The 26,796-nt window shown below is 40.1% G+C and overlaps 2 protein-coding genes across 4 annotated transcripts; one reads left to right on the top strand and one right to left on the bottom strand.

The window, feature by feature from the left end:
- Window positions 1-68: 68 nt before the first annotated feature.
- fam177a1 (family with sequence similarity 177 member A1) lies at window positions 69-3,982 on the bottom strand. 2 transcript variants are annotated; one of them, XM_053433986.1, is made up of 5 exons: window positions 3,854-3,982; window positions 2,565-2,744; window positions 2,213-2,279; window positions 1,866-1,963; window positions 69-1,686 (listed from the first exon to the last, which is right to left on the bottom strand). In XM_053433986.1, the coding sequence occupies exons 1-5, from the start codon at window positions 3,920-3,922 to the stop codon at window positions 1,471-1,473; spliced, it is 630 nt and encodes a 209-aa protein (XP_053289961.1). In that variant the 5' UTR covers window positions 3,923-3,982; the 3' UTR covers window positions 69-1,470. The 2 variants fall into 2 exon arrangements, with proteins under 2 accessions (XP_053289961.1, XP_053289962.1); XM_053433987.1 differs by having other exon boundaries at window positions 3,846-3,979.
- A 1,063-nt stretch (window positions 3,983-5,045) lies between these two features.
- ttc7b (tetratricopeptide repeat domain 7B) lies at window positions 5,046-25,863 on the top strand. 2 transcript variants are annotated; one of them, XM_053433984.1, is made up of 23 exons: window positions 5,046-5,243; window positions 6,941-7,095; window positions 7,922-7,997; window positions 8,671-8,763; window positions 9,375-9,538; window positions 10,034-10,155; window positions 11,027-11,105; window positions 11,299-11,474; window positions 12,189-12,252; window positions 12,371-12,508; window positions 13,190-13,378; window positions 13,588-13,705; window positions 13,892-13,949; window positions 14,457-14,529; window positions 14,704-14,864; window positions 14,983-15,099; window positions 15,901-15,993; window positions 16,462-16,772; window positions 18,341-18,391; window positions 20,744-20,884; window positions 22,259-22,461; window positions 23,626-23,699; window positions 23,924-25,863. In XM_053433984.1, exons 1-23 carry the CDS (start codon window positions 5,123-5,125, stop codon window positions 24,069-24,071), a joined length of 2,925 nt encoding a protein of 974 aa, XP_053289959.1. In that variant the 5' UTR covers window positions 5,046-5,122; the 3' UTR covers window positions 24,072-25,863. The 2 variants fall into 2 exon arrangements, with proteins under 2 accessions (XP_053289959.1, XP_053289958.1); XM_053433983.1 differs by lacking the exons at window positions 16,462-16,772; window positions 18,341-18,391 and having other exon boundaries at window positions 5,048-5,243; window positions 15,901-15,998.
- The last annotated feature ends 933 nt before the right edge of the window (window positions 25,864-26,796 follow it).

Here is a 26,796-nt window from a genome sequence, read left to right as displayed (position 1 = left end):
CAAGAGGGATAAGAGTTTATAAAAGGGGAATAACTGTTGGGAAATATTTTGACAAAAAAAAAACGTCAGATTGTTTAAAGGTTTTATTAACACAGAAAATATAAATATATATATACACATTCATCGAGTTGGTTAAAAATAACTTTTGCATATGTTTCTAAATACTTAAAAAAGCATAAATAATGTTCTGTGTTAAGTAATGTAAGAAATTTACCCAAACTGAATTAAATAGGTTGGTATTCTAGTTACAGATTCCATTTACAGAATTTCTCCTATAAATGGATCCGTTTGAAAAGAGCAGAGTAACATGTGTTCTGCGTTGTAATGGGAAAACAAAGGCTCCAGTGTGTGGGCCTCTGGTTTCCTCCTGAATAAACACCGCTGCTCTGCTCGGAGCGTCCACACCACGTCACTTCAGTGGATAATAATAATTAATAAGCTTATGGCAGCTCAGGCAAGGACACTTAAAGAATGAACTCTCAGCAACCATGAAGGTACCGTCAGTGTTTGTGAGCAACTCAGCCTCCCAATGTTCTTAAACAACCACCAGTAAATTGAGTATTAAGTATTTGATTTTCAAAGATTTAAAGAATATTAAATCTATTTTAGCTGCATTGCCTGGTTGATTAAAAAAAAAATTGTACTTTATAGGAGTTGTTGCTGTAAATAAACTGTTTCAAGTATCACAGAGGCAGGTTTACACTGAAACAAATAAAAGAAACATGAAACCAATTCTTTAAGGTTAGTACTGTAGAGAAATTTGGACCACAGACTGCGGCTTCATGGTAACTTCACATTGAACTGCTATTAACCAGAGTATGTTTGGCCGCGACAAAGTGAATCATGTGTCTGGTTTAAGCAGCAGGAAGTTACAGTAGTTTTCATTGACTCAGTAACAGAGGGCAGAGGTGGAAGGGTTGTCCTATGTATCTGAACATCATGGTAAACCTCAACTACTGGTTTGTTTGATGCCATTTCTATATAACCTTCATCTTTATAACTTATAGGGGAATAGTTTGTGTTTCTTCATTCCAGACAACAATATAGCAATAACATATGAGGAGGACAATATATTCCCTGTGTATATAAACGGTTTAATCTCTACCCGTTCTCACTCATGGTTTAGCTTGGAGATAAAGGCTATCCAGCTCTACAAACTCTAGAGACAGAACTACATTTATTTTAAATTCTTCAATAAGATTATAATCAAGCATGTATTTCAGGGTCTCTATGTTTTAAGGTGAGTTCGGTACAGTCCCAAACTGCTCTAGAAATGGTTCAATTATATATCAGGCTGTACAGAAAAGTTACATTCACAGATAAGGCTATTGCAGCCACTTCCACAGCCCTTTTAATGTTTCCCTGCACTATGTATTAATATCTCTTCTTATAAAAAAGCATAGAAAAATAACAACATTATGAAATCATACAGCTAGGTTAAATCCGATTTAGCCTGACGACATTTGTGTTTCAGGAGGGGAGAGGGGAAGGGACTCTCTTGGTGTCTGGAGAGCTGAGAGGGGGCTCAGGTTTGAGCTCAAAGCTAATGTTGACAAAGGATGCTCCGGACACCCCTGGCTGTTCCACAGTAGCAGAGGGAGGAGCATCTAGTTCACCTCTTTTCTGCGCAACAAAATTACGCTCCGCATCCTCAGCCAGACGGTTCTCCTCCTCTTCTTCTTCCTCCTATAGGAAAACAGTGTGTGTAACATTTAATACTTTATCTGAGAGTTCTTTCTTCTTGCTCTGTGTAAACAGCTTTTAAAAGGTGTGTCTTTTTTCTCATATTTACATAAGAGACTGACACACGAGCCTCAAGTTTGTGTTTGTATGTGTACGAGACCACACATGCACAATTATCTTACCTCTTTCTTAATACGGTGGTATTCATCAATTGCATACTGGTACTTCGGACTAGTGATGCCAAAAAGAGAGGCCAGTCTCTCTCCCATGTAGTCACACACTGCGGTAAACGAGCACAAGCGAGTCAAGATAATAACTTAAGTACCAAAATTAACCAAATAGAGAAACGTGTGAAACAAGCTGTAACATTCTGTACATTCAAATATGTATGATTTGGAAGAGCATTAACACACTTTCCATATTACTCAAGAAACACATTTCAAAACACAAGATTTCCAAGTCTAATGAAAAAGCAATGACGTATGGTCTTGATAGCACAAATTCTCAATCTAACAGTGAACTACTTTACCTGAGATGGTGGAGGTGGCCATTCTCCACGTTTGGAACCAGAAATATGGAACCCAGGTTAATTTAGCCTAAAATAAGACAACACAAAACTTGACAACTAGATCACATTATCCTCTGGTCAAACACAAATACAAACTAATTGTTTGTCAGATTCACCTTTAGCCTCAAGTTTGGCCTGAATCATTGTTTACAAGATTGACTGAAACAGATTTGGATGGTTAGGCCAAGGGTTATTATATGGGGAGTTTCCAGGGTGTCTCCCCCCCGGTTTTCTCTGGAGTACCATTCAAACGCCACCCACAGGATTATCCTGATATTTGAGGCAACTTGAAAACTTCTTGATCTCTGCTTACTGGATCTACAGGGATGACATCTGTCTTCACAGGATCCTCCTCCTCTTCATCGGTGCTGTATTCCTCCATGGTCTCTCCACTGGCAAAATAGATGGTCCTTCGGGGAACCTTTACTCTAACCTGACTCCCTGCAGAGTCTTCCATCTCCACGCTCTCAAAGTCTGTCCCTCCTCCTAGACTCTGGAAGAAGTTCAATAAGAGAGTACAAGAATGTGATCTCATCACCAGTACTCAGTGTAATATTCATCTTTATGGTGAGAACACAATTTTGTACCATACTGCGGACACTGCACATTCTGCTGTTAAATCCCTTCAACACTGTTTCTTTGTACAAGTTGCACTCATTAATTGTAAACTAGTTCTCAAAGCAGACAAAAGTGAATTCATGCTTTACACAAGAGCCAAAAATGTTGATTATAGTAATCGTATTATCTCTACCATTAATAGTAGAAACGCTGAAAGAGTCACAGAGTATCTTGGAATCTGGTATGATGAGATAACTTTTAAATATCACATCTCTAAAACTGTGACCTCCTTCAGGAAGAAAATCTGCTTCCTCTACGAAACAAAAAACATGTGTCCCTCTGCACTGCAGATAAGGCAACTTTAATTTCTGTTTAAGATTATGGTGACATATTCTTCATGCATTCAGCTGCAACCCTAAACTGCTGGACACAGTTTATTCACTCAGCTTTAAGATTCGTTGATTAATTTGCTTAAAAGTAAAATTCATCAACTGTATTTATTCATGTGGATTTCACTTTTGCCATTTTCCAAATTTTCTTCCAATGTTTCTTATTTAAGTTTCCTTGGTGTGTTTGATTGTTGTGTTTATTCTCTGTCCTCGGTTTGAGGTTGAATGAATTGTTGCTGAATGTTCGATGGGTTTTGAATGATTTTGTTTTTTATTTGAGTTCCCAAATGACAGCACATGCAGAGCAGGTTTGACGTGCTCTCCTTAACTCTGCTGACATACTGGGCAGAAAGTCAACAACAAAGAAAACATTGACAAACTTTCCTAAAAACATCTTATTATAAATGTTGTGTGTAGTTACGTTATTTACCTTCAAATGTAGAGCAGCTACAAACAGAGGTAAGACAATTAAATCTTCCTAAACTCTTTTACAAACCAGTTACCACAGCAAAACTAGAGCTGGTTAGTTAGCTTAGTTTAGCTAACGTTACTTTGTGTTAGCTAGCTTATAGGCTGAGGAAGTAATTAGCTTTAACTCAAACAAATCTTTGTTTCCTTATTTACAAACACGAAAAGTTGTGTCGCACCTACAAACCTTTTCAGTGTCCATAGTTTGTGTCAGGGAAACGTTGACGCTGGTTAAATACAGCGGCAACTCTGCCATCTCTGTCAGGCGTCAGGACCTCCACCTCACCACACTCCGGCTAGCAACACTTCCGGTCTGACATGTTCACAATAAATTATTTTACATTATTATTATTATTATTATTAAAATAATTATACGTGCAGTAATGCAATGCATTGCACATATATTACTATTATTACTATTATCACTATTATTATTATTAGTAGTAGTAGTAGTAGTAATAGTATTATTATTATTATTATTATTATTATTATTATTATTATTATTATTATTATTATTTTGTAACTGCTATGCACTGCATCAGTGTTGGAGGATTATATCTGCTTTTACCTGTTACTCATTGTCTACTAACTATATATATAGAGAGTTGGTTACTTCTCGTGGCACAACTAGACTGACTAATTTTAAAGGCTCCTTCAAATGTGACCAACAAATGTGTCTTTCCATCCCTAAGAAAGGAGGGTTCCATTGGGGGGATCCTTCCTGGTCCAGCCTATCCCAGGATTCATTGCACTTCAGTGACGAGGCAAGGTGATGGCACCGACAAGTTACGAGGCGTCCGATGCTTGAGTATCATGCTTCAATGGTACAAATGTAAAAAAAAACAAGGGGTATTAAAACGTGCATTAGGGGCAGGGCGAGCTAGTGACATCAATTATGGAAATCCTCTGTATCTAATTTCGGTTTCGGCCTTCGCATTTGACGCAGTGTCCAACTGAACCTGTCTACATTAATTGATACACATCAACAGCCTATGAAATAAACCTGCTCTCAATAAAACCTGAGACTTGGGTCTTTAAGAAGAATCAGCTTTATGTATGATTACAAATACTACGAATTTGACTCCGGTGTAGTTGAGCTCAGTGTCCTTATAAAAATAGACATATATGGACATACGTGCATCAGTCCAAAATAGTCTGGACTGTACGTGGATTATCTGTTTAACCACTTGATGTCACTGCTTTGCTTTAGAAACATTGTCCAGGATGCTTTTGCCTGTTTTCTGTCTCTCTCTCTCTCTCTCTCTCTCTTGGTCTCACTGGGATAAAGCAGTAAAATCTGACTTTGTATGACAACAGCTGCCTCTGTCATTTTGTTTTCAACCACCGGTAACCTCTGCTTTATTTCGAAAGTATTAACCGGAAGATACGGTTAGCTTTACTGCAGTGGGGCAGGATCCTCTCCGGTGTTTTTGTCCAGTCCACCGAGCTCACGACAATGACAGCGAGGAAGTCTGGCTCCCGCCTGGAGACGGAGATCGAGCGGTGCCGCTCAGAGGGACAATGGGACAAGATACCGGAGCTAGTGCGGCAGCTCTCGGCCAAGCTCATATCAAACGGTGAGAAACTGCTGGTTCGTGGACTGGGCCTTGTCCCTGCTCTCATGTCCTCTACTTCCGGACAGGTGATGGGAGTTTTTCCAGCACTGCTCAGAGCCAGTTAGCTAGCAAAGGTCACTACTGGTTTATTTACACTGGAGGTTTTAGCTCTGGACGCACTGACATAATGCTAGTTTGATTTAAAAAAAGGGATGGATTCAACTGTCTGAGCTCCAGTGGTCTGACAGACAGCTCAGGTCACTGGTCCAGCTCTCCCACCAGGAGGAAGTCCACTGGCACTAGCTGAGTGTACAAGCTGATACATGTTGAATGCACACATTGGTAGTCGCTTTGGAATAAAGCCCCAGCTAAATGACATGTGATGTAATGTAATGGATCACAGCTAGCTCTGCTATGTGGCTAAGCTGCGTGATGGCTACAAAGCTAGCTGTCAAACTGCAGGCTAATGATGTTAAGCTGCACCACTGACAGTACAGTAAACTATTATGAATACTTCACACTGTGCTTTGTTCACATTTATATTTTCCATATAACATCCTACTTGTACTGATCTGGCGTTTGTATCCTCATCATCATATAAACTTAAACGTCTTGATCAATAGACTTTCAAATATCACGAACCTGCCACACAGGAGATACTTTACTCCTTTTATACACTAATTATACACTACTGTAAACTATCTTATATACAGCCTGCTCTTGGTAGTTAATGAATTTCCCTTACATAAACACTCTACGCGTGATTCATATTTCCTATTAGGTCCCTGACAAGATCCATGTATTTCAGTGTAATATAGTTATTACTAATCAGCATCAAGAGCGAAAAATCAATTGCCCTAAAAGTCTAATATTGACACCTCAAAGCTCTTTACAGTAGAGTTTTGCCATCCACCCGATCACACACACACACACACACACACACACACACACACACACACACACACACACAGTGCAATCAAGCATACACAGCCATCACAGGCACATTTGGACACAGTATCTGGCCCAAGGCTCGCAGCCCCTGTTTAGAGGACGAAGAAAACTTAATTAATGTAGTTTTAAACAGAAAAATATTCCAAAAGCTTTTGTTTGTGAAAGTTTTAAGTCTCCTGATTTAAGAAACAAGATTGTTGCGCTCAATAAATGTGATTATAACATACACTAAAACTGTTTAATTTAATGTTTGGTAATAGCAAACACAACAAGCCGCTACTTTTCTATTTTAGTAGAGTGAAAATCACAGTAGATTCCTGACTGTTGTGGAAAATGCTGCCATTGTGGAATGTCAGCATGACTGTACTTTGGCATATGAGAGCTATTAGCTCTGCTTACTGACTGGGATCAGTTTTAAGTGTTGAATAAGACGATTAGTGGTCAGTTCACCATTTTATCTGCTAAACATACGATTTTGGAGCTTGTGACTATTCATAATTCTGGCCAGCATGTGTGCCAGTAAAGAAGTGTATGTTGATGTGTTTCCTACAGTCTCAATCAAGTATATCAATTCATATAAGATTGATCCTAGTTTGGCAGTAGATTGACCTTAAAACCTTATTCAGTAATCCTTGATTAGCCAATAGCCATATATTGTCCTTAGATGACTGACTGTATATTTTCTCCAGACTGAACCATACTTTATTTATGTTAAATCTGTAACAATGATGTTGTGGTCTTTACACTTTCCTGATGTTTATTTGTAGATGACCTTGGGGAGCTGTTGCTGGGAGAATGCAAGCTTCAGACATACTTGAAGGAGAATCCCATCAAACAGGGATCCAGTCCCCGGGGCCCACGACCAAAACTGGTGGAGGTCAGGAAACACCTCACTGCTGCTCTGGACAGACGGAACCTCAAGGTAACCAATGATCGACTGATTGATGACTCAAATTAGTTTTCTTAGTTCTTGTTCCTCATTTATTTATTGTCAGATTTTGTATGGTATCTCCAATTCTATGTTTGAAGCAGTTAGATCTGTTGTTTTTTGTGGGATACATGCTAAGTTGACATTATATATTCCTGTCTCTATTGCATCGTGTTTTTCTACTTATGTTAAAGATGGAAACCCAGTTCATTATGTTTTCTCTGCAAAATCCTTAGCTTTGAGTGGAACATTAACCCAGTTTGGACCTGGTATTCACATCCATCCTGAGTGATCCAATCACAAGTGGTCAGCGCAAATGTGTCCTTACATCTGATCACTCAGACCACATACAAATGTGTCCTGGGCCTCATATTAAGGATAGTCTGCTCAGAAGATGGACACAATTTTATTTGACACATTCGGTCTCCATACATTGAAAAGATCTTGGTTTGAGGTTACTGCCACTATATCAACACTGACCACCACATAATCAGTAAAATGTAATTCTGTGAGAGAGCTGCATTGATTCTCTCTGCCCGTCCTGACACGCACTCACACATTGACACAAGCATCCGTCACATCTGTTACATACCCATCCATAGTTTGGTCTATGGCATATAAAGTGGGGTAGTGAGCTTCAATCAAATAAATCACAGGAGACACATTTAGGGACATTTTAATACCAGGTTTGAACATATGAACTTAGAATTGTTAACTTCTTGTTCTGTGTGTTGGTGGGTAGAGGGGTTTCCACATGGATGTATGGAGCATGTGCTTTCCTCTAATTTCATTAAAACACTTCCCATTCTTTGTTCTACAGGCCGACTACCTCCTGGAGGCTAGCGTGCTGATGGCTAAACTCTGCTATGTTGAAGGAGAATACAGAGACGCTTTAGGTAATACACACTATTACAATCAATCAATCAATCTATTTTATTTGTATAGCCCATATTCACAAATTACAGTTTGGCTCATAGGGCTGGACAATGTGTGACCTAACCCTCAGCAAGAGAGAGGAAAAACTACCCAGAAAAACACAGAAGCCTCAGAAAGAGCCACATGTATCAATGTGTAATATTCATACATACAAAAATGACCGCTAATCATTAAAACATATATGTATAGATAAGATAAGAGCAAACTTTATTGATCCACACACCAGGGAAATCTAGTAGTTCCAGCAGCAGGCAAGTCAGAATAAGGTAGACAAGAGAATACAAATATATATATATATAAGGCTATAGAATACATATAAACAAATTATAAAAAATACAAATTGCAAACATGTACAGAACATACACCTTTCACTTTAGAAGTGGTTTGAATAGAAATGTTATAAAGTGCAATTGCACAGGATGATTGCACGAGCAAGTAGAAAAAACTTGTACATTAGTATATGGACATATTGTGATCTGCAGATAACACAAATGAGCAAAAGACTATAACACACTATTCCTTTTGATTCCTTTTATTTTATTTATTGAATAACTGTAATTGATTGTATATATGAAATATCGCCATATAAAATCAATACATTTATTTTCTAATGCAATACATTTGTTTTGACAGGTCACTACACCAGAGTAAATATGGATGACATGCAGCTGGCGGGAGCTCCTGTATATAGACTTTCCATGATAGCAGAGGCTTATGCTACTAAAGGTCTGTAGACACACACACACACACACACACACACACACACACACACACACACACACACACACACACACACACACACACACACACACACACACACACACACACACACACACACAGACACACAGCTACAGACAGTTATCTATGTCTCATGTCCTTAACGTCACCCCAGTCTAATCTGCATTAATGCCTGCAGTACCACTTCTCTCCACGTGATGTCATACTCTCACAACTGTAGTAGTTTAACATAAGGAGTAATTATATAAATAAATCGCTTAATAATATTTATTCTGTTGATATTTCCCTTTTTTATTGTCATTTTATTCTTTGATTTGCCTGTGAAACACAACACAATATAACTTAGATTCAAGATTGGTATTTAATCAATGTATGACTATAAACATATATTATATTTCGTGGCTCAAGGCAGACTGTTTTGATAACATCAGTAGGGTAAGATTATCGTCCCAGTGTCAAAAACTACACCAAGAAAGTCCAATAAAAATCTCTTTGACAGGCAAAAAGAAATACCACACACTGATAATTGACTCATGGCCTTTGTCACATTTTGTTTCTTTTCCTGTCAAATTGATCACTCACTCATCTTCTCCCCTTAGGACTGTGTCTAGAGAAGGTCCCAGCTACTTCTCCATCTCTGTCCAACAGGAACACTGGCTCTCCATCGTCTAATAGGAGCACAACAGACAGAGACCAAGAAATCATCACATGCTATGAAAAGTCTGGAGACATCGCTCTTCTGTACCTGCAGGAGGCTGAAAAGGTGTGTGTGTGTCTGTGTGCATGTGTCTGTGCTTCCCTGAGGGAGTTTGATGAATATTGCACCACCAACAGCGTGCAAGTTTGACTAATGCATTACCAACCATGACAACCCACTGGCAAACAAATCTCTTTGTCTTTATTTGGAGACCGTGTCTTGGGACACATACTAGGCTGGCAAGTATAATATAATAAAAGATGGGAGGATACAAATCAAAGATTCCCATCTTCAACATTCTACTAAAAGTCATGTGAGATATATCCCATAAACTCATCTAACAGAAGGTGTGATAGTAGGGATGTGATATAAGGTATAATTAGAAAACTGCAACGCATAGCTGATCAAATTCAAAAACTACAGAGAAACATTGTGAACAGGAGGAATATTTAAAAATGACCAAAAAATATTTAAATCAAAAAATAGTCTATAAACTTAGACACAAATTAGTTTGAACTGTTTCTAATTTATCTCCTTACCCCTGTGTGTGTTTTTCTGCAGGCCTTGTCCGCAGGGATTCAGAATCGCAGCCCAAAACCTGGGCCAACGGCCCAGGACCAGGAGCTGGGCTACTTCCTGGAGACTGGCCTGCAGAGGGCCCACGTCATCCACTTCAAGAATGGGTGAGCAAGGGAAACAGATGGTGGTAGATAAATATAAAAGGCAGATAAATGTGAGAAAGCATAACAAAGCCTTCTTACCTTTATTTACTCTGCTCTTAAATGTTGACCTGTTTTCTTATTTAGAAAGGACGTCAGTTGTCCAAACAGACTCTAAGAAAAACCCTTGTGGGCACTTTACACCCACTTTGCAAAGATGGTGTTACAAAGCAGGTTGTTAAAAGCGTGAAGACAGTTAAATAACATTCTCAGTGCAGCTGAAAGTAGTTCCCACGCTTTTGTTGTTTTAAATACAGCATGACTGTTGCAACTGCTAATGTCTTGTACTAGAACAAAGATTGGGCTGAGGGAAATCTGCATATGTCTTGTATATTTTTTGCAATGGATTCACTCCCATCTCTGAGGAAAAATTAACAAACCAAAAAGGAAGAAACTGATCATCCAAATTAAATTCTGGGATAAGATATACCATCTCTCTTATTGAATGCTTAAGTGATGGCTTTAAATTTTGAAAAAGTAAATGATTTTCGTCTTACTCCATTTCTGAGTTTTAAATTAAAATGTGATCTTGTTTGAAGGCACAAGCATGAAATGTTAACAATATATGAACAAACTTTAAGAACCAAAGTCCTGAGACGCAGAAGGCAGTATTCAGGATGTACTTTCTTTAGCTTTACAACATCAACTTTAGACATCTTAGTGAAAACTACTAACTAGAAACATCTGCTATTGATGCTACTAAATATTCCCAGTCAGTGACTCACACAAAAACTTGAAAAGGTTTGTTGTACAATTTGAAATATCTTGTACTATCATAACTGCAGATCCTGACAAGTGTTTTTTTCTCCCCTGTTTCCTCTCTATATTGCCATAGCAACCTCACAAAAGGTGTTGGCCGGTTTCGAGAGATTCTTCGGGCTGTTGAGACCAGAACCACACAGAACCTGCGCATGGTGAGTGATGTGTGGGGAGGTTACCTATTTATTTCACTTAGAATTTATTAGATTTTTGTATTACATGCTAACAGAAGACTGCAGATCCCAGTGGCAAAACGAAGTATAGTTAGCGCCAAGTTAACAGATTGCTGCTGCTGTGTAGTTGCCAAAGTATCTTTTTACTAATGTGTATGAATATGTGTGCATGCAGACCATAGCCCGACAGCTTGCAGAGATCTTGCTCAGAGGAATGTGTGAACAGAGTTACTGGTCCCCTCTGGAAGACCCGCCCACGGTGTCACCATTGGACGATCCAACGCGGCAAGGACACACTCACAGCAAGAACTACAACCTAAGCCGACGCCCACGAGTGTACTCAGGAGAGAAGTAAGTGATAATGTTTTTCTTGATGCTAAACTTGGAGAATGGAGAAAAATCGCCAACATGGTTCTAAAATTAGATCTGTTGCCAGTGGAATTTTTCACCGGTAACTCTCTGCATCTTCTCCATCACTTTTCACTTCATTCTCCCACTTTCTCTTAATGTTCGTAGTTTCCGTTTTACTTTGTTCCACGTTCCAATAGGCCACTTAATGTTAGCCTGCAGAGTGATTACTAAGTTTGACTCGTGTCAAACTGAAATACTTCTGGCCTTGTTGTGAAAACTCAATGTAAACATGCTACAACCGGAGGCAAGAAAAAAACTGGGATGGTTTATGTAAGGGGTTCAAGCAAAACAGTTGTCCCAACACCTTGGCTCGGTCCATCACCGGCTTGGTGACACATAAAGCCCAAATATCCGTTACTTTTCCATTGTTCGATTCACACTGCCAGTTGCACCTTTCATGGGGGTCATGGTCAATAACTCTGCTCCAAAGACTTTGCACAAAAAATATCTAGCTACGCATGTGCACTAACACTACGGTATTTTCCAATGTCGTAAAACGATAAGCCCTAAAATTAGTTCCTAGGGCAGAATATAACTAAATATTAGCAAATACACAATACAAATTATACTATGACACCAAAATGCAGGTTGCTTAGCGGCTCTTACCATGTCTGACTCCATCATTCTAACACGTGGTGCTTTTCTCTCTCTCAGTTTGTTTTGCCCTCAGGAGAATACAGAAGAAGCATTGCTGCTGCTGCTCATCAGTGAGTCCATGGTGAGACACAAACACCCAGTGGAAAATCACACTAGCCTTAAAACATTGGATCCTCTACTCTACTGCTGTTTTAAAAACTATAAACTAATATCTATCCTTGTGTGAATTTGTGTTTCAGGCTAACCGTGATGCCGTCTTGAGCAGAATTCCTGAACACAACAATGATCGTATCATCAGCCTACAGTCGGCGTCTGTGGTGTACGACCTGCTCACTATAGCTCTGGGGAGGAGGGGGCAGTACGAGATGCTGTCAGAGGTGAGTATTATTACCATCACAGTGATAATTAAAAGTGTTGAAGGCCCAAACAACCATTATACACCAATATTGACTTTCCCATCAATGTCTTACTAAAATGGAATAGGCTTTAAAGTGCTGGTGATGGTTGAATTTAGCTAGACTAGGTCAGTGCCCGTTCTAAACCTGTCTGCTCTCTTGGCTTGTGTTAATGTTCCAGAGCTGCTTCAGAATGATTCCTTGTGTGCTGGATGTTGTGTGCAGAGCTTTTTATTAACAGTCTGTGGTGTAGAGTGAAGTTAGACTCTTTTGTGTTCATCCTACCCAGTTTATATACAGTGAAGATTTTATCAACAATGTTTTTCATTCCAAAAAATAAAGGTGTTGTTTTCTTTTTACATTGCATGTTAGCTATTTCAGATGTCTGTGAAGCAGTCAACATAATCTTCAGACCAGAGTTCACAACTTTTCAAAATAAAAGCTCTGTAACTCAGCTCAACATAATGCTTTGCAGCCACAAAACGAACATTGTGGTTTTACTTTGAATAGAAATTACCAAACCGGAAGTGATCCTATGAAGTGTCCAATATGTTAAAAATCAAAATGAAAAAACTCAGAAGAAGATTTTGGATTTAGCTGGTTACTAAAATTGATGTACCCTAATGATTCTAATGAAATGTGTCCTTTGTCCAATCTGTCCAGTGTTTGGAGAGGGCCATGAAGTTTGCCTTTGAAGAATTCCATTTGTGGTACCAGCTCGCCTTGTCACTAATGGCAGCTGGCAAATCTGCTCGTGCTGTTAAGGTCCTTAAGGAATGCATTCGTCTAAAGCCTGACGACCCCACCATCCCTCTGCTGGCTGTCAAGCTGTGTATCGGAGCCTTGCACTGGGTAATGGCCATTCTACAGACATGATCTCAAACAGTGCTGATTTGTAAAGCATCTCAGTTATTTAAGAGACTTGTGGTAAAGTCTTGTTACGCTATATTTCTGTGTATGTCACTTTTCTTTGTTCAACCCTCTATGTTTTCTAAAATCATTTTATCGCCAACTCCCTTTCGTTTTTTCTCTCTTTATTACATTTCCCTCAAACAATTCAGCTGGATGATGGTGAGTGCTTTGCTAAGATGGTGATAGACATGGGGGAGAAAGCGGCTGAGTTCAGAGCCAAAGGCTTCTTGGCCATTGGGCTGGTTTACAGCCTTAAAGCCACTGATGGTAAGTCTGAATTTTATTTGGGTTTATGTGTTATTGTACATTGATTGAAAAAGGATGAGAATCTTACTTAATGAAGCACTTTGTTGTTTCTTTTTTCAAAAGAAATGCAATAGAAATGCGTTTCCTGTTTTGTGGATTGTGGCTGTTTTGATTGTTTTGGCTGTCTCTGTGTCTGCGTCTCTTTAGCCTCCTTACGAAGCATGCAGGAGGACTACCAGAGGAAAGCTTTGGGTGCCTTCCAGAGGTTGGGACTGAGCCATGTTGCTCTCTTTCTGTTTTCTGTTTTACTCCCACATTTTCCACACAATTATTTTCGACTGGAGCTTTTGCTTTTTTTCAATGTAACAACATGAAGACTGGTATAAAGACACAACCCTATCAGAACTACCCTTTATCTTTTGACACACTAAATATGCTTGTATCTGTGCAATCTGCGCACTAAGAAGATTGATTGGCCCACACTTCTGTCCTTAGACTACGTCCTTCCATAAAAATGTTCTGATAGTGTTGTTAATTGTGTCTAAATGTTTTAATGTCAGTGTTGTAGTTGTTAACTGTTTCTAAATGTGCTCTGGTTTGATTTCTTCCATATTATATTACCTCGCAGTCTTTGCTAGCCTTTTACCATTTTGCGGCTGCAACGACCTAATTTCCCCCAGGGATCGTTAAAGTTTCATATAATCTTATTTAATTTCTTATTCAGCATGTCTGAATACAAACTCTCTCTCTCTCTCTCTCTCTCTCTGCGTAGAGCTCAGAGTCTGTCTTCAACTGACCACCTCGCAGCCTTCTACTTGGCACTGCAGCTTGCTGTGTCCAGACAGGTAAGATGCTGTGTCATAGTAAAAACTGGATACATTTGTTATGAATGTTGACATTTTAGAAGGGAATCTGCAAAAGGTTGGGAGCATCAGGGAATTTAAGACCGGACACTTTACATGATGCTTTTTATCTCAACTGTAGTAAAACCCTTAGTCTGTATATGTGTGTGTGTGTAGATCCCAGAGGCACTGGGGTATGTTCGACAGGCGCTGCGGCTTCAAGGGGATGATGTCCACTCCCTTCATCTGCTGGCCCTGCTGCTCTCTGCCCAGAAACACTACCACGACGGTCTCAATATTATAGAGATGGCCCTGTCCGAGTATCCGGAGAACTTCAAGTAAGATCCACACACAATTGCTACGTTTCATTGAAAGCACACGCACGTGTATTCACTTCCGTTTCATTAGACCTAGTTTCAGGTTACTGTGTATTTAAGTGTGTGCTTTATCCTTCAGTCTATTGTATACCAAGGTGAAACTTGAGTCGATGTGCAGAGGACCAGAGGAAGCTCTGCTCACCTGTAAACACATGCTGCAAATCTGGAAGAGCTTTTACAACCTTACCAACCCCAGGTACGCACACACTCTCAAAATGCAAAAAAAACGTCATTCCTCATTCAGATTTTGTGTGTTTGTTTTTTTGTTGTTCTTAGTTAGTTGTTCTTGGAACAAATTCTTAGATCCTAGTTTCACACTAAGCCATATTCACACATGGACAACGTAGCAGGAAATCCTCTGGTCAGACGCATTCACAACAACACCGACATCTCCTCTTAGGTGAGGTGGGGGTGGGGTGGGGGGGGGGGGGGTGCAGCAAGCAAAGGCAGGTGTTTTTGTTTACTGCCCATCGACATTGACATCCGACCTTAGAACCAAAAGCTGTCTTGACATCAGCGTCTTCTATGTGTTCTACACAGCCTTTCCATCCTGAGATATTTTGATCATTTTTGTTTAGTTTTTTCATTTTTGCGTCTGTAGTGAATTAGAAAGGTCATCAACACTTGCTCCAACATAATAGTTTGCTAGAGTCAAAAGATAAATTATAAACTTAACTGACAATGGATATGACTTTTTTTGGTTTCATCATACATGGAGGAATACTGTATATGTTTCAGAGGTAGATGTATTGAAATAAGTTGTAAATATAAAGGGTTATTTTGAATATAGGAAGTGTTAGTGCAACTAGATTCTGTTTCTCACAGAAAGTAACTAAGAGGACAAGAGGAGGCTAATAAACCAAAGTATTTATGGGTACCGGAGACCATGTTTGCTTAGCAACTCAAATTAGCTAAATAAAAAATGAGCAAAAGCTCATTTGTCACATTTGTGTGTGTATTTGTGCCCTTGTTGACATAAATGCATGTTTTATGGCAGTGATTCAGGGCGCGGCAGCAGTTTGTTGGATAGAGCCATGGCAGACAGAAGACAGCTCAACGCCATGACTCTTCCTGACTTCAGTGACCCCGAGACTGGTAGGCACACACACACACACACACACACACACACACACACAAACCCACACACACACCTCACCATCTCAACAAATACATCCAGTTGTGCAACGTTTCTCATTAAACAAAGATTCATACACAGACATTAGTTTGTATCTATAATAGTGACCCTGACGTATTTTTGTGTTTTGAATATCAGCTAATTTCAATTTAATTGTGCAAAGGAATCAAGATTGAGACATGGCCTCTTCTTTCTTTTTTAATTTAATAAATTCCATTGCTACACATGGCATACTATATCTGTGCCTACGCTTCTTTACCGGGCCTATTGTTTTCTTCCTATTTCTTTTGATTCCTCATCATTCTTATTATTTAACTTAATTATACTATTTGTCAAAATAGTTTTAGATAATTCCAGAATAAAATCTGTTTTTATGTTTTTTCTCTGTCCCTTGTTTGATTTCAATCGTTTTATTTCCTTTGTTTTACTCTCAGCTTCTTCCTCTTCTCACTCTGGTTCTGAAGCAGTATCCCCCACTTCCCCATCCACCATTTCCACCTTCTCATCTCCGCCACCCTCCCCTTTCTTTCCTTCCTCCCCTTCCTCCCCTTCCTCCCCTTCCTCCCCTTCCTCCCCTGTGTTCATTCTCCAGCCTCCTCCACCACCCAAAAACCCGTCCTTCCTCCCGCCACTTCCACCTCATCCCCCCCCTCCTCCACTTCTTCCCACATCCACCAAGACCAGGACTCACTCGTTTTGCAACCACGCAACTCTTCGCCATCTTTCCTCCAACTGTAATCTGCCCTTGAGTCCAGTTGCCTTGTAGCATGGTGTGGAGAGTGACCTAGAAAATATGCAGCTTTTGGGAGATTGGCTTGTTGGTCAATTTTCACATTTAGTAATGAGTGCATTCCTAGTAATATGTATTGATGATACATTAATTTGCTGAAGAGGGAGAGGAGGAAAGAGAGGTTCCTTGTTTCATGTGTCCCCGGACGATCTAGACCTATAGAGGCAGCTTTATCAGAAAGGAAGGCCTTAAGCCGCCTCTTAAACATAGAGAGATGGCTTCACAGGAGAGGAGATTAATAGCTGAAGGCTCTGGCTCCTTTTCCTCTTTTGGAGACTTTAAAAGTGCAATAGATGTTGTTTGTAGCAAAGCAAAAATAATAAGATTTAAAACTATACAACAATATTTAAACAAACTAGTGGATGATGGGCGACGTGCGCCCCCGGAAATCATTCAGGTTGATATGTGACAGATATCAGCTGGGTGGTTGTGTAATAGTCGCTCTGAAAGACACACAGGCAAAATTGCGATGATAGATAGCGGTGTCCGGTGTTTGATTGGCTCGAGGAGCGTGGGAAGAAAGAGTTTTGGTCAGATATGGTGATGTGATGACCTGACAGTGTGGGTAAGTGTAAGGTAAAACTTGTTTATGGTCTTTTATTCACCTTGGTTGACATCAAGAAAAATATACAGGACTTTTTGTAAAAAGAAACTTGAGTCACAGTTTCCATTTCTTATTTTCTAACTCAAAGACAACATTCATGGTGTTGCCACAGTATAAACATAGAGCTCTAACATGACCAATTCTGCTGGGATATGTTGATCACTCATCACTAAACTATAGAGATGACCAACAAGCTGATGACCCAAAAGCTCAACATATTCTTAAAGAAATCCCTATAGAGCTCTCTGGGATCTTAGACCAGGTGAATCTTGAAGTTGTGGTGTTTATAGTCGCACATACTGAAGTTGTCTCACCTGCTGTGAACCTGTGCATGTTGCTTTGGGTGTGGATCTGAGTGCAGCTGAAGGTTAATGGAGCTGCCGCAGTTGCTTGATGCTTTTGTGACTTAACTCGGGTGAACTCTGTCACTTGACACACACAGCTTCAAACATAACATGGCCATGGTTGACTCGTACAGGATTTATACATCAGTAATGTTGTTTTTTGACAATACCGAAAATATTTGTTCACAGATCAAACCCTTACGTTCTCTTCACATCTATCTGCTCTCCCCAGCTCTTTGTCTTTTTGTTAAAATTGGTCATCCTCCTTATCTTTCTTTTTTCTTCTGTGAGGCTTTTTTAGTTCCCATTCATTTGTCTCGTTTCATTTTCCACTTTGTTTCATTCTGACAAAAAAAACGAAGTAGAAAGAGCCTGTGTCTTCTGCTGTGGTTTCAAAGGCGACTGTGAAGAACAAAAATCTCCTCTCTCTTCTGCACAGTCATCCTCTGTGGACTGAGTATCTTCTTTCTTCGCACAATGACGTTTCCTCTCTGACTCTTCCTCTCATTCAATCATTAACAGTCATCTTTCTGTTTTTCCCCCCAATCCCTCCTTCTTTTCAAGACGGCCGTCACAACGCTAACATTCTTGGTTTTTCCTCCATGTTTTCTGTTTGTAAGTAGCCATCCAACGTCCATCTGAGCTTCCCTTTCCCATCCATTTCCCATCTGTCCATCCGCCCTGTTGACTTTCCATTTACCCGATGGGGTTCAGATGTATGTACGATATGTGTTCAAAGACAATATGTACATATATCCTCTGCTTTGACTTGATGTCTGCAAGCACATTACACGAGATGTGAGGATCTTTTAGTCGTGTTGATGGTACAGTATGTCAGCTGTATTTTCTTATTTTCACGATTTTTTGGGTTTGAATATGCAGCTGATGAATATACCTAAACGTTAGGGTCACAGAAATGGCATCAGTGAAAGCAATCCATAAGTACCACATCTTCCACTTTCTCCAGCTGTTCAGGAGACTAATCACTTACTGAACAACGCTTCACGCTTTCACTGTCAGGTTTTCATCTTATGGTCTGTATTAGATACAGGTCTCACTAAGCACGACAAGAACAGTGAATCCATTGAAAACCCTCGTATTATTATATTAGAGTTTTTATTAGCCTTTGGGTAAACTGGCTGAAAATTTCCCTTTGCAAAAAATATTTTGATATCTGTCAAAATGAGGTTAATTTAGGGAACAATTAATGTCTAATGTCAATGTATGTATGCAAGTCTTTAAATGGGATTTATTAAGTTGGCTGCTGCCATCTTACACGTTGTTTCTTGTAGTCTATCCTTCGAACTCAGGATACTCAGCTGCAAATGTGTTTGTGTTGTGTGAGAGAGAGACAGTGTATTGTCATTTTCCTTAATCCTCTTATCAGCAAAACACTTGTCCTCTTTTGGGACACGCACACACTCACTCGCACAGAGCTTAAATGTTCAAATCTCCTTCATCTTTTACACGTTGGTAGTTTGTCTCCCTGAAGCCACGGACGCTCCGTCCATATTGATGCAGTGAATGGAGAAAACAGGACAGACAATGTGAAACCAGAATAAGACAAGTGGACAGGACATCTATGCTTAATCAGATTAAAGTTTTTATTCCAGCCCTCTGTGACCACCAGTCACCTTTCATTTAGTCCATGTTTCAGGCTAGAAAGGCATATCTTTATATTCTCTATTCCCTCTAGGCTGGAAATGACAAAACAGTTCAATTCAGAATCCGGTCTTGATATCTGAAATCTGCAAATAAAAAAAATAAAAAATTTGCACATTAATCAGTGTTTTAGTTCCATTAAAACATGGAAAGTAACTAACGAGTTTAAAGAGATAATAAACTGCTAATCTATCTTTTAAGTATCCAGCAATTTCAAGTGGTCTCACATCTTGTTTCAGAATGAACCATGAATGTGTCTCCTGTAACCACTTGTGATCAGATTTCACTTTCCCGCTCTGCAAATAATCACGTACGTCATTTGTCTCCGAGAAGACCAAACTATGTTGTTTTTAGCCAGTCTGAGTTTACAGATGTTTCCGATGTCAGGGTTTGGCTTGAATGAATGCAATCATTATGTGGTGATCGGTGTTTATATCGTTGGCACTGAGGATTTTAAAATACATTTTATTCATAATGAAACTAGCAGGTCAGAGGAGGAAGTGAGTGAAACTCGGGACATATTCAGGAGGCATTTGGGTGCGTTCAGACCTGAACTTAGCGCGGACCACATGTGATCAGATCACTCGGGATGGATCTTCAAGACACTGACAATAACTACACTGACACTGAAGTCTCATGGAAAAAACATATGTAGCTGTACATTGTTTAGGTGAATTAATGATCTGTGCTGTTAATGCACCAAAGTGAACTGTGCTGCAGGGACGGTTGCTATGAATACAATGATATTCAGGTATATGCAATATGTCACTTTTGACAATATATTAATATGTGGGACACATTATAGGGGTTTCCCAGCCATAAATCATGTTTTGTTAGCACAGATCTGCAGTGCACATCTGCAGTCCAATGAGGAGGCCAATTTGCATCCCTGTAACAATCTGATGCAACTTGAAAAATATCACAGACTAATCAGCAGAGTGATGCAGTGATTATGCATGGTGGTATGGATATTAATTCACTCTAACCTGGTTGATCCAGGGCCATAACACTGTGTGTTGTAACGTGTGGAATGGTGTGGACTGAAGTGACTGAAGAGGACTGTAGTGCAGGCGCAGGAAACTGTGTGCCCGTGTGGAGTCTTGAGCTTTTGGCTGCAAACAAACCCTCCAGATTTCATGAAACCTTTTTTTTTTTTAATTGTGGAAATCATTGAAATCTGCTGTTGTGATTAGTTGATTTAAAACCCTGCATTGTGGCACATGGCTATCCTAACACTGCCGTAGCATTAATCAGTACTTGGGAGATGGCGTGAATGTTGGTTGGTAATGGTTTCTTTCCCTCCAGGTTCGGTGCACGCTACTTCCATAGCAGCCAGTCGTGTAGAGCAGGCTCTGTCTGAGGTGGCCTCCTCCCTGCAGAGCAGCGCCCACAAACATGGGCCGCTCCACCCCTGGATGACCCTGGCTCAGATCTGGCTGCATGCAGGTATGCACATAAACATTAAATAAATTATATCAACAGGATTTACAGAGAGAGTGAAACTAAGTGAAGGTCGACTAGCACCTACAATCCCCTCATGAAACCACATTCAAACAAAGATATTGTGAGAAGTTAATATAATAAAACTAGAATGTCTCCCACTAAAGCCCAACACTCCCCTAATGGAAATTTGTATTCACTAGGCCCTGAACTTTCTTTGGCTCTGCATCAAATTACACACACTCAAAAATATCAGAAGTCTAAATGTCCCTTTTTCATCAAGATCATTTAATCGTTATCTGGGAAATCTGTGAAAATGGATTTTCCTATTTCCCATCGCTCCCACAGACAAAACCTAAAAATATGTGCTATAAAGCTACCATAACATTCAGTAAGTGACTTCGTTAATGTGCCCTAATAGTTTCTGTGAGTTTTAACAATCCACTGTCTCTAATCCGTTGACCTATACCTGTCTGAGGTGTGTTAGGTTACAAAGTCAAACACAAGACTCATGTAGCATTTGTCTGCTGTGAACCTAAACATATCTTAAAGCCCGTCTCTTTGTGGACAAGTCAGTCAACAGAAAAAGTTTGTTAATATATTTCACTCCATTTAAGCAGAAGAAAGTACATAAATATATTTTTATTAACAGTGACAAAGAGCATTTAGCTGGGCTTGCTGTAAACAGGTAAACTTGAGGTTGTAGTGAGTGTTCTGGCATCAGCCTGCAGGATTGTATACAACAGTATGTTTCTATTTCCCCTGGAGTTCAGCAGCAGATGCTCGGAGACACACAGAGTGCACGTAAACAGTTGCAGGAAACGTGCACACACATGTAGACGGAGGTTTGTTTTGTTGCTCCTTGTTATCTCTCTAGCTGCTTCCTGGCAGAGGTGGTCATTTCCAGACTGGCGACACAGCTAATGTAATCTCCCAATCGCAGCACAGAACAGGCACAGATCAAAGTCATTTCCTCTGTCTCGCTCACCCACTGCTGGTATCGTTGTGTGTTCACCACAGCAATACAAGGCTCAACCATTGAATTACCTTGATACTGAAAATCATTTTCATGCAGCTCAGTTTGACAGGTTTAGAAATGTTACTTGTTTTGTGGCAGCGTCCTCTTTGTACTGTATCACATCAGTTAAAAGGAATTGCAGGCTTAATTTGATATAATGGACACTTCCAGTTGTATTTCAATTTTTTGTTTTATATTCTTAATGATAGTGATATCAAACTTTTAGCTAAAAAGATGTTTCAAACACATTGAATAACACTAAAGGAGACTTGCTGCATTGATTGTTGATGTTATTTGTTTATCTAAACTCAGAGTTAAACACTCGAAATGTCTCCCTCACTGTCTTTGTTTCTTTCCGATAGCCGAGGTGTACATCAGCATGTCGAAACCTGCCGAGGCCTCAGCGTGCACCCAGGAAGCCGCCAACCTCTTCCCCACATCCCATAATGTGCTGTACACGAGGGGCCAGATAGCCGAGCTGAGGGGCAACATAGACGAGGCAAAACGCTGGTATGAGGAGGCCCTGTCCATCAACCCAACACATGTCAAGACCATGCAGAGACTGGTAATACACAACACAGACACACACACTCACACTCAGACTCTGATGTTCTCCTTTCGGCTCTGTCCTGTGTTTGGTCTCTTGGGAACATAACAAATTCTGTCGTGTCTATCTGCTGTGTCGGGCAGCCTGAGGGTTTGTGTGTTTTATGTAATTAGCCACAGTCTCGTGGGAGAGTCCTGCCAGACCTTCTGTGAAGAGAGAAAACACTGCCTCCCTCTTTTTCTGGCCACATCCATATTACCAGGTTTTAGTTGGAAAACAGCGTCTAAAATGTCCATACAAGGGTCTTTGCTCTTTATCATTTTTAATCCCTGCCCATACTAACGTTGAAAATGCTCATCACGTGACCGCTGGGAATGTGTGTGCCAATGTAAACAGGAAGCATTCGGTCGTTAGTTGCTGAATGCTGCAGAATGCTTGAATAATAGCTCGGCTTGTACCCATGTAATCAGTTGTATCATTGTCAAATGCACAACTTAAAGGGATAGGTCACCGAAAAATGAAAATGCACTCATTATCTACTCCCCCCTGTACCAATGGAGGGGTGGGTGAAGTGTTTGAGTCCACAGAACACTTCTGGAGGTAAACAGTGTTTCAGCCAAGGTGACCTCTTCCTCAGACGTAATAAAACAACAGAAAAAGAACCCTCAAAGTGTAGTTGTTATACTGCTCCTATGTCTGGAAGCCCAGACATTCATTTTCGTGATTGAAGCCGGCAAGTCAGCAACCGGATGCAGCCATGCGTGTGCCCTTGGGCCAGAGGAGGAGAGTATTGGATTTGACTGGAACAATGTTTACCCCTGAGACTCTAGAAGTGTTTTGTGGACTCAAACGCTTCACCCACCCATCAATCGGCATAGTGGTCAGTAGTTAGAGGGAATTTTCATTTTTCTGTGAACTATCCCTGTAACACATACACTTATAGGATGCACCACACCATAAACCGTCCAAAACCATTCATTATGCAGTAGTAGGTTATAAGAGAGCCAGTCAGCATCAGTACTCAGCTCCACTGAACCTTAATGAAGTGATTGTATAATAATGTTTTCGTGCACACAACTAATGTAGCCTTAGAATGAACCGTAACAGCCTATTTTCCTTTTTAATTTTTCTCTCTCCCTCTCTTTTGTCGTTCACTGTCTTTGTGTCTCTACCTCTCCACAGGGTCTGATTCTCCAACAGCTGCAGCGCTACAGTCTGTCTGAGAAAGTCCTGAGGGACGCTGTGCAGGTCAACAGGTATGTGTGTTTGTGATTGTGGGTCTGTGCACGCCAGCATAATGTACTGTACTTCATTGTTATATTTTGTGGCAATAACATGATTTCATTTACTCTTTTCTTCTCTTTGTCTTTCCTCTACTTTCATCCCTTCATCCTCTCCTCTCCTCTCCTCTCCTCTCCTCTCCTCTCCTCTCCTCTCCTCTCCTCTCCTCTCCTCCCCTCCCCTCCCCTCCCGTCCTCAGTACGGCTCACGATGTGTGGAACAGTCTGGGTGAGGTGTTGCAGGCTCAGGGAAACGCTGCTGCTGCCACTGAGTGTTTCCTCACCGCCCTGGAGCTGGAGGCCAGCAGCCCCATTCTGCCCTTCACCATCATACCCAGAGCACTATGAGACACACACAGAGCATGCCTGGGTGCAACTTACACACACACTTGCATAAGGTGTTACTGCCATACCCTCAGAGATACACACATACACACACCATAGAAATGCAAATAATACATATGAACATTCATACACGCTTCTCCCTACCAAACCTTCCCATAATGCCTTGCTGTGGCTGTGACTCTTGTGTGTGGGAGTAAGTCTGTGCCGATACATTGCTTGTTTATGTCAGTCTGCACTTTTTGTGTGCCTGTTTGTGTCTGTGCATGTACACCCATGTTTGTGTATGTGCGGCCACATGACGTCTGTGCATATTCTGTGTGTGTTTGTTTCTTTTCCTGTTCACAGATGTAAATAAGTTCCAATTAGATCCATTACTGTGACAGTCAGCATTCGCAAACCTTAAAGTTTACATTTTGTTTACATGTTATTAAGTACCAAAACAAACACACACAATTTCATGGTCCTTTCACACACTGAGGGAAGATCTAGAAAATTGTATAAAAATGACTTATGGGCAGTTAAATAGTTTTATTAATGTTTCCTTTATAGGCCTAATTTTACTGGTATTCTTGTTGACTCAAATACACACACACACACACACACACACATTCACCTCTGGCTGGAGAGAATTGTTACTGTAGGACTGACTCACGACAGCAGATCACGGAAGAAGCCATCAGTAAAATTGAAAATACCAAACCAAGGGCTGCATTTACACACAATCAAGATTCGATTTTTAACAGCGAATGCTCAAGTATTCGCTAGTTTCAACCTTCACTGACATTGAAGGAGTGGACGTTCACAAGTTTTCACTTCCTGACTGAGTGTAAGATGATATGACACAAAGATGTGCAGTAAATAGGAAGCTAGAGCCAGCAGCTATTAGCCCATGTTAGCATAAAGGCTTTCTCCACTCAATAAACAATAAAAAGCACTCCCAGGTATCTCTACAGCTCACTAATTAACATGTTCTATGTTGTGTAATCTGTACAGAAACATGTTTAAACGACAACACACAGATTGTGCGACTGTTGCATCTCCTACCTTTTGTCTTTCGCTGCTTTTTACTCTGTCTGCCTCTTCCCTGAATAATAGTGGAAACATGCTCATCAATGAACTGTAAAGATGATGGTAGATACATGTTGTTCATCCAGGGTAATCGAAGCCAAACCAATAAGCTCCTGGCGTTATGTTTAGTCAACAGACATGTGAGTGTTCGTCTCATCAAGAGCAACGAGATCGATTTCTCAAAATGTCTACTGTTTTCAAATCATCTATTGCTGTAGAGTGATTCCAGTTCCACATGAATAAAGGTTTTTAATGATCGCAATCTGTTTAATAATAAACAATAATAAACTGCAGCTCCTGTTAAACATTTCTATTTTAACTTTTAACTTTCTACTCCACTCACAGCACAAATCATGAGTCCGATGTCGTGTTGTGTGTCAACGAAGCCTCGGTGACTGTTGTGTCTTTGCCCTGTCGCACAATCATGTTAAATACAACCAGAAGAATATAGCTTTTTTTTATTTTTTATTGTTTGATGATCAATACACAGAGTTGTCATTGTACATTTGATTGTTCCAAGTGTAATATTACTGTTATTATTTTAGAGAGTAAATTATAATTCTATTTTCCGGAGAGCGATGTTACTGAGGTGCTGTGGGAGGAGAGGAAGGATGAGCTGATTCAGTTTGTTCATATGAGCCCTGTCAGTGAGTCCTTAGTGCTGTAAATGAATGCCTGATATAAGAATGATATCAATGAATCAGAGAATAAAATTGGTTAAAAACAACCGAGGATCATTTGTCTTTTTTCTGTTACTAGATAAAGTGAATATTAACGACCTCTGTGCTCTCTCCCTTTCATCAACTCAATTTAAACAGGTTAAAAAAATATTTACTGTCAGGCTTAAAATTATTTGTTTGTGTCTATATCTATATGTGTGTGTTTGTGTGGTATCCCCTCCGGCTGTGGCCTGAGGGGGTCAACAGTGTGTGTTACTATCTCAGGTGAGTGGCTGTCAGTGGCTGGGTGTGTCCTCCTTTGTCTGTCTTTAATCAGAGGATTAGAACACTGACAGGCTTTGTTCTCGAGTGTCAGGAAGCTCAAGCTGTGTCCGACTGCCCCTCCTCCTCCGCCTCACCTTTTTCCACCACGGCCACCTGAGGTCCCGGCCGCAGGTATCTCAGGTATCACTGAACAGTTCGTCCAGCAGCGGTGGCTCTGTTGCTTTTCAGTCCTTTTGAATTTCACCTGGTGGTAATGACATTTTAATGTGGTGTCGAAAAGCAACTTTACATTTGGAACAATCTCTCGTAGGAGATCCGTCTGACAAACTCCTCCTCTTTTAAAACTCTCATTAAAGACACCTCTTTATAGGTGTGCTTCCTCCTACTTCTGACCCTACAGACTAGTTTAATCGTTTTATAATTGAATTAAATGTTATCTTGTTTTTACACTTGTCTCATCTGCAACATTTGTAATTCCCATGGCTGTGCTCTGTGATTTCCAAATTGCTTTTAAATAGTTTCTTATTGTTTGTTTTCACTGTTTTCTGTTTTGTTTCCTTTAAAAAAAAAATCTTAACTCGTAAGTACCTTGTAACTGCTTTAAAGGAGATTATATAAATACATTTTACTATTCATTTTATTTAAAAATGTGGTACACCTATGCACGTATATGTATACAAATATGTGCATACATGTAAAAGACAGGTCAGTAAGAC

Source organism: Pleuronectes platessa, chromosome 11 (genome assembly GCF_947347685.1).
Source record: "Pleuronectes platessa chromosome 11, fPlePla1.1, whole genome shotgun sequence".
Taxonomy (NCBI): domain Eukaryota; kingdom Metazoa; phylum Chordata; class Actinopteri; order Pleuronectiformes; family Pleuronectidae; genus Pleuronectes; species Pleuronectes platessa.
The sequence above is the reverse complement of the archived record's forward strand: the minus strand, read 5'-3'. Positions and strand labels throughout refer to the sequence as shown.

Excerpts from the sequence above, each read along its gene's own strand:
- ttc7b (XM_053433984.1), top strand. The coding sequence starts at position 5,123 with ATGACAGCGAGGAAGTCTGGCTCCCGCCTGGAGACGGAGATCGAGCGG. Across the intron at positions 8,764-9,374 it reads AGAGGCTTATGCTACTAAAG|GACTGTGTCTAGAGAAGGTC; the intron begins GTCTGTAGACAC and ends TTCTCCCCTTAG. Across the intron at positions 12,253-12,370 it reads TGCTCATCAGTGAGTCCATG|GCTAACCGTGATGCCGTCTT; the intron begins GTGAGACACAAA and ends TTTGTGTTTCAG.
- fam177a1 (XM_053433986.1), bottom strand. The coding sequence starts at position 3,922 with ATGGCAGAGTTGCCGCTGTATTTAACCAGCGTCAACGTTTCCCTGACA. Across the intron at positions 2,280-2,564 it reads ATGTCATCCCTGTAGATCCA|GCTAAATTAACCTGGGTTCC; the intron begins GTAAGCAGAGAT and ends GTCTTATTTTAG. Across the intron at positions 1,964-2,212 it reads GGCCACCTCCACCATCTCAG|TGTGTGACTACATGGGAGAG; the intron begins GTAAAGTAGTTC and ends CGTTTACCGCAG.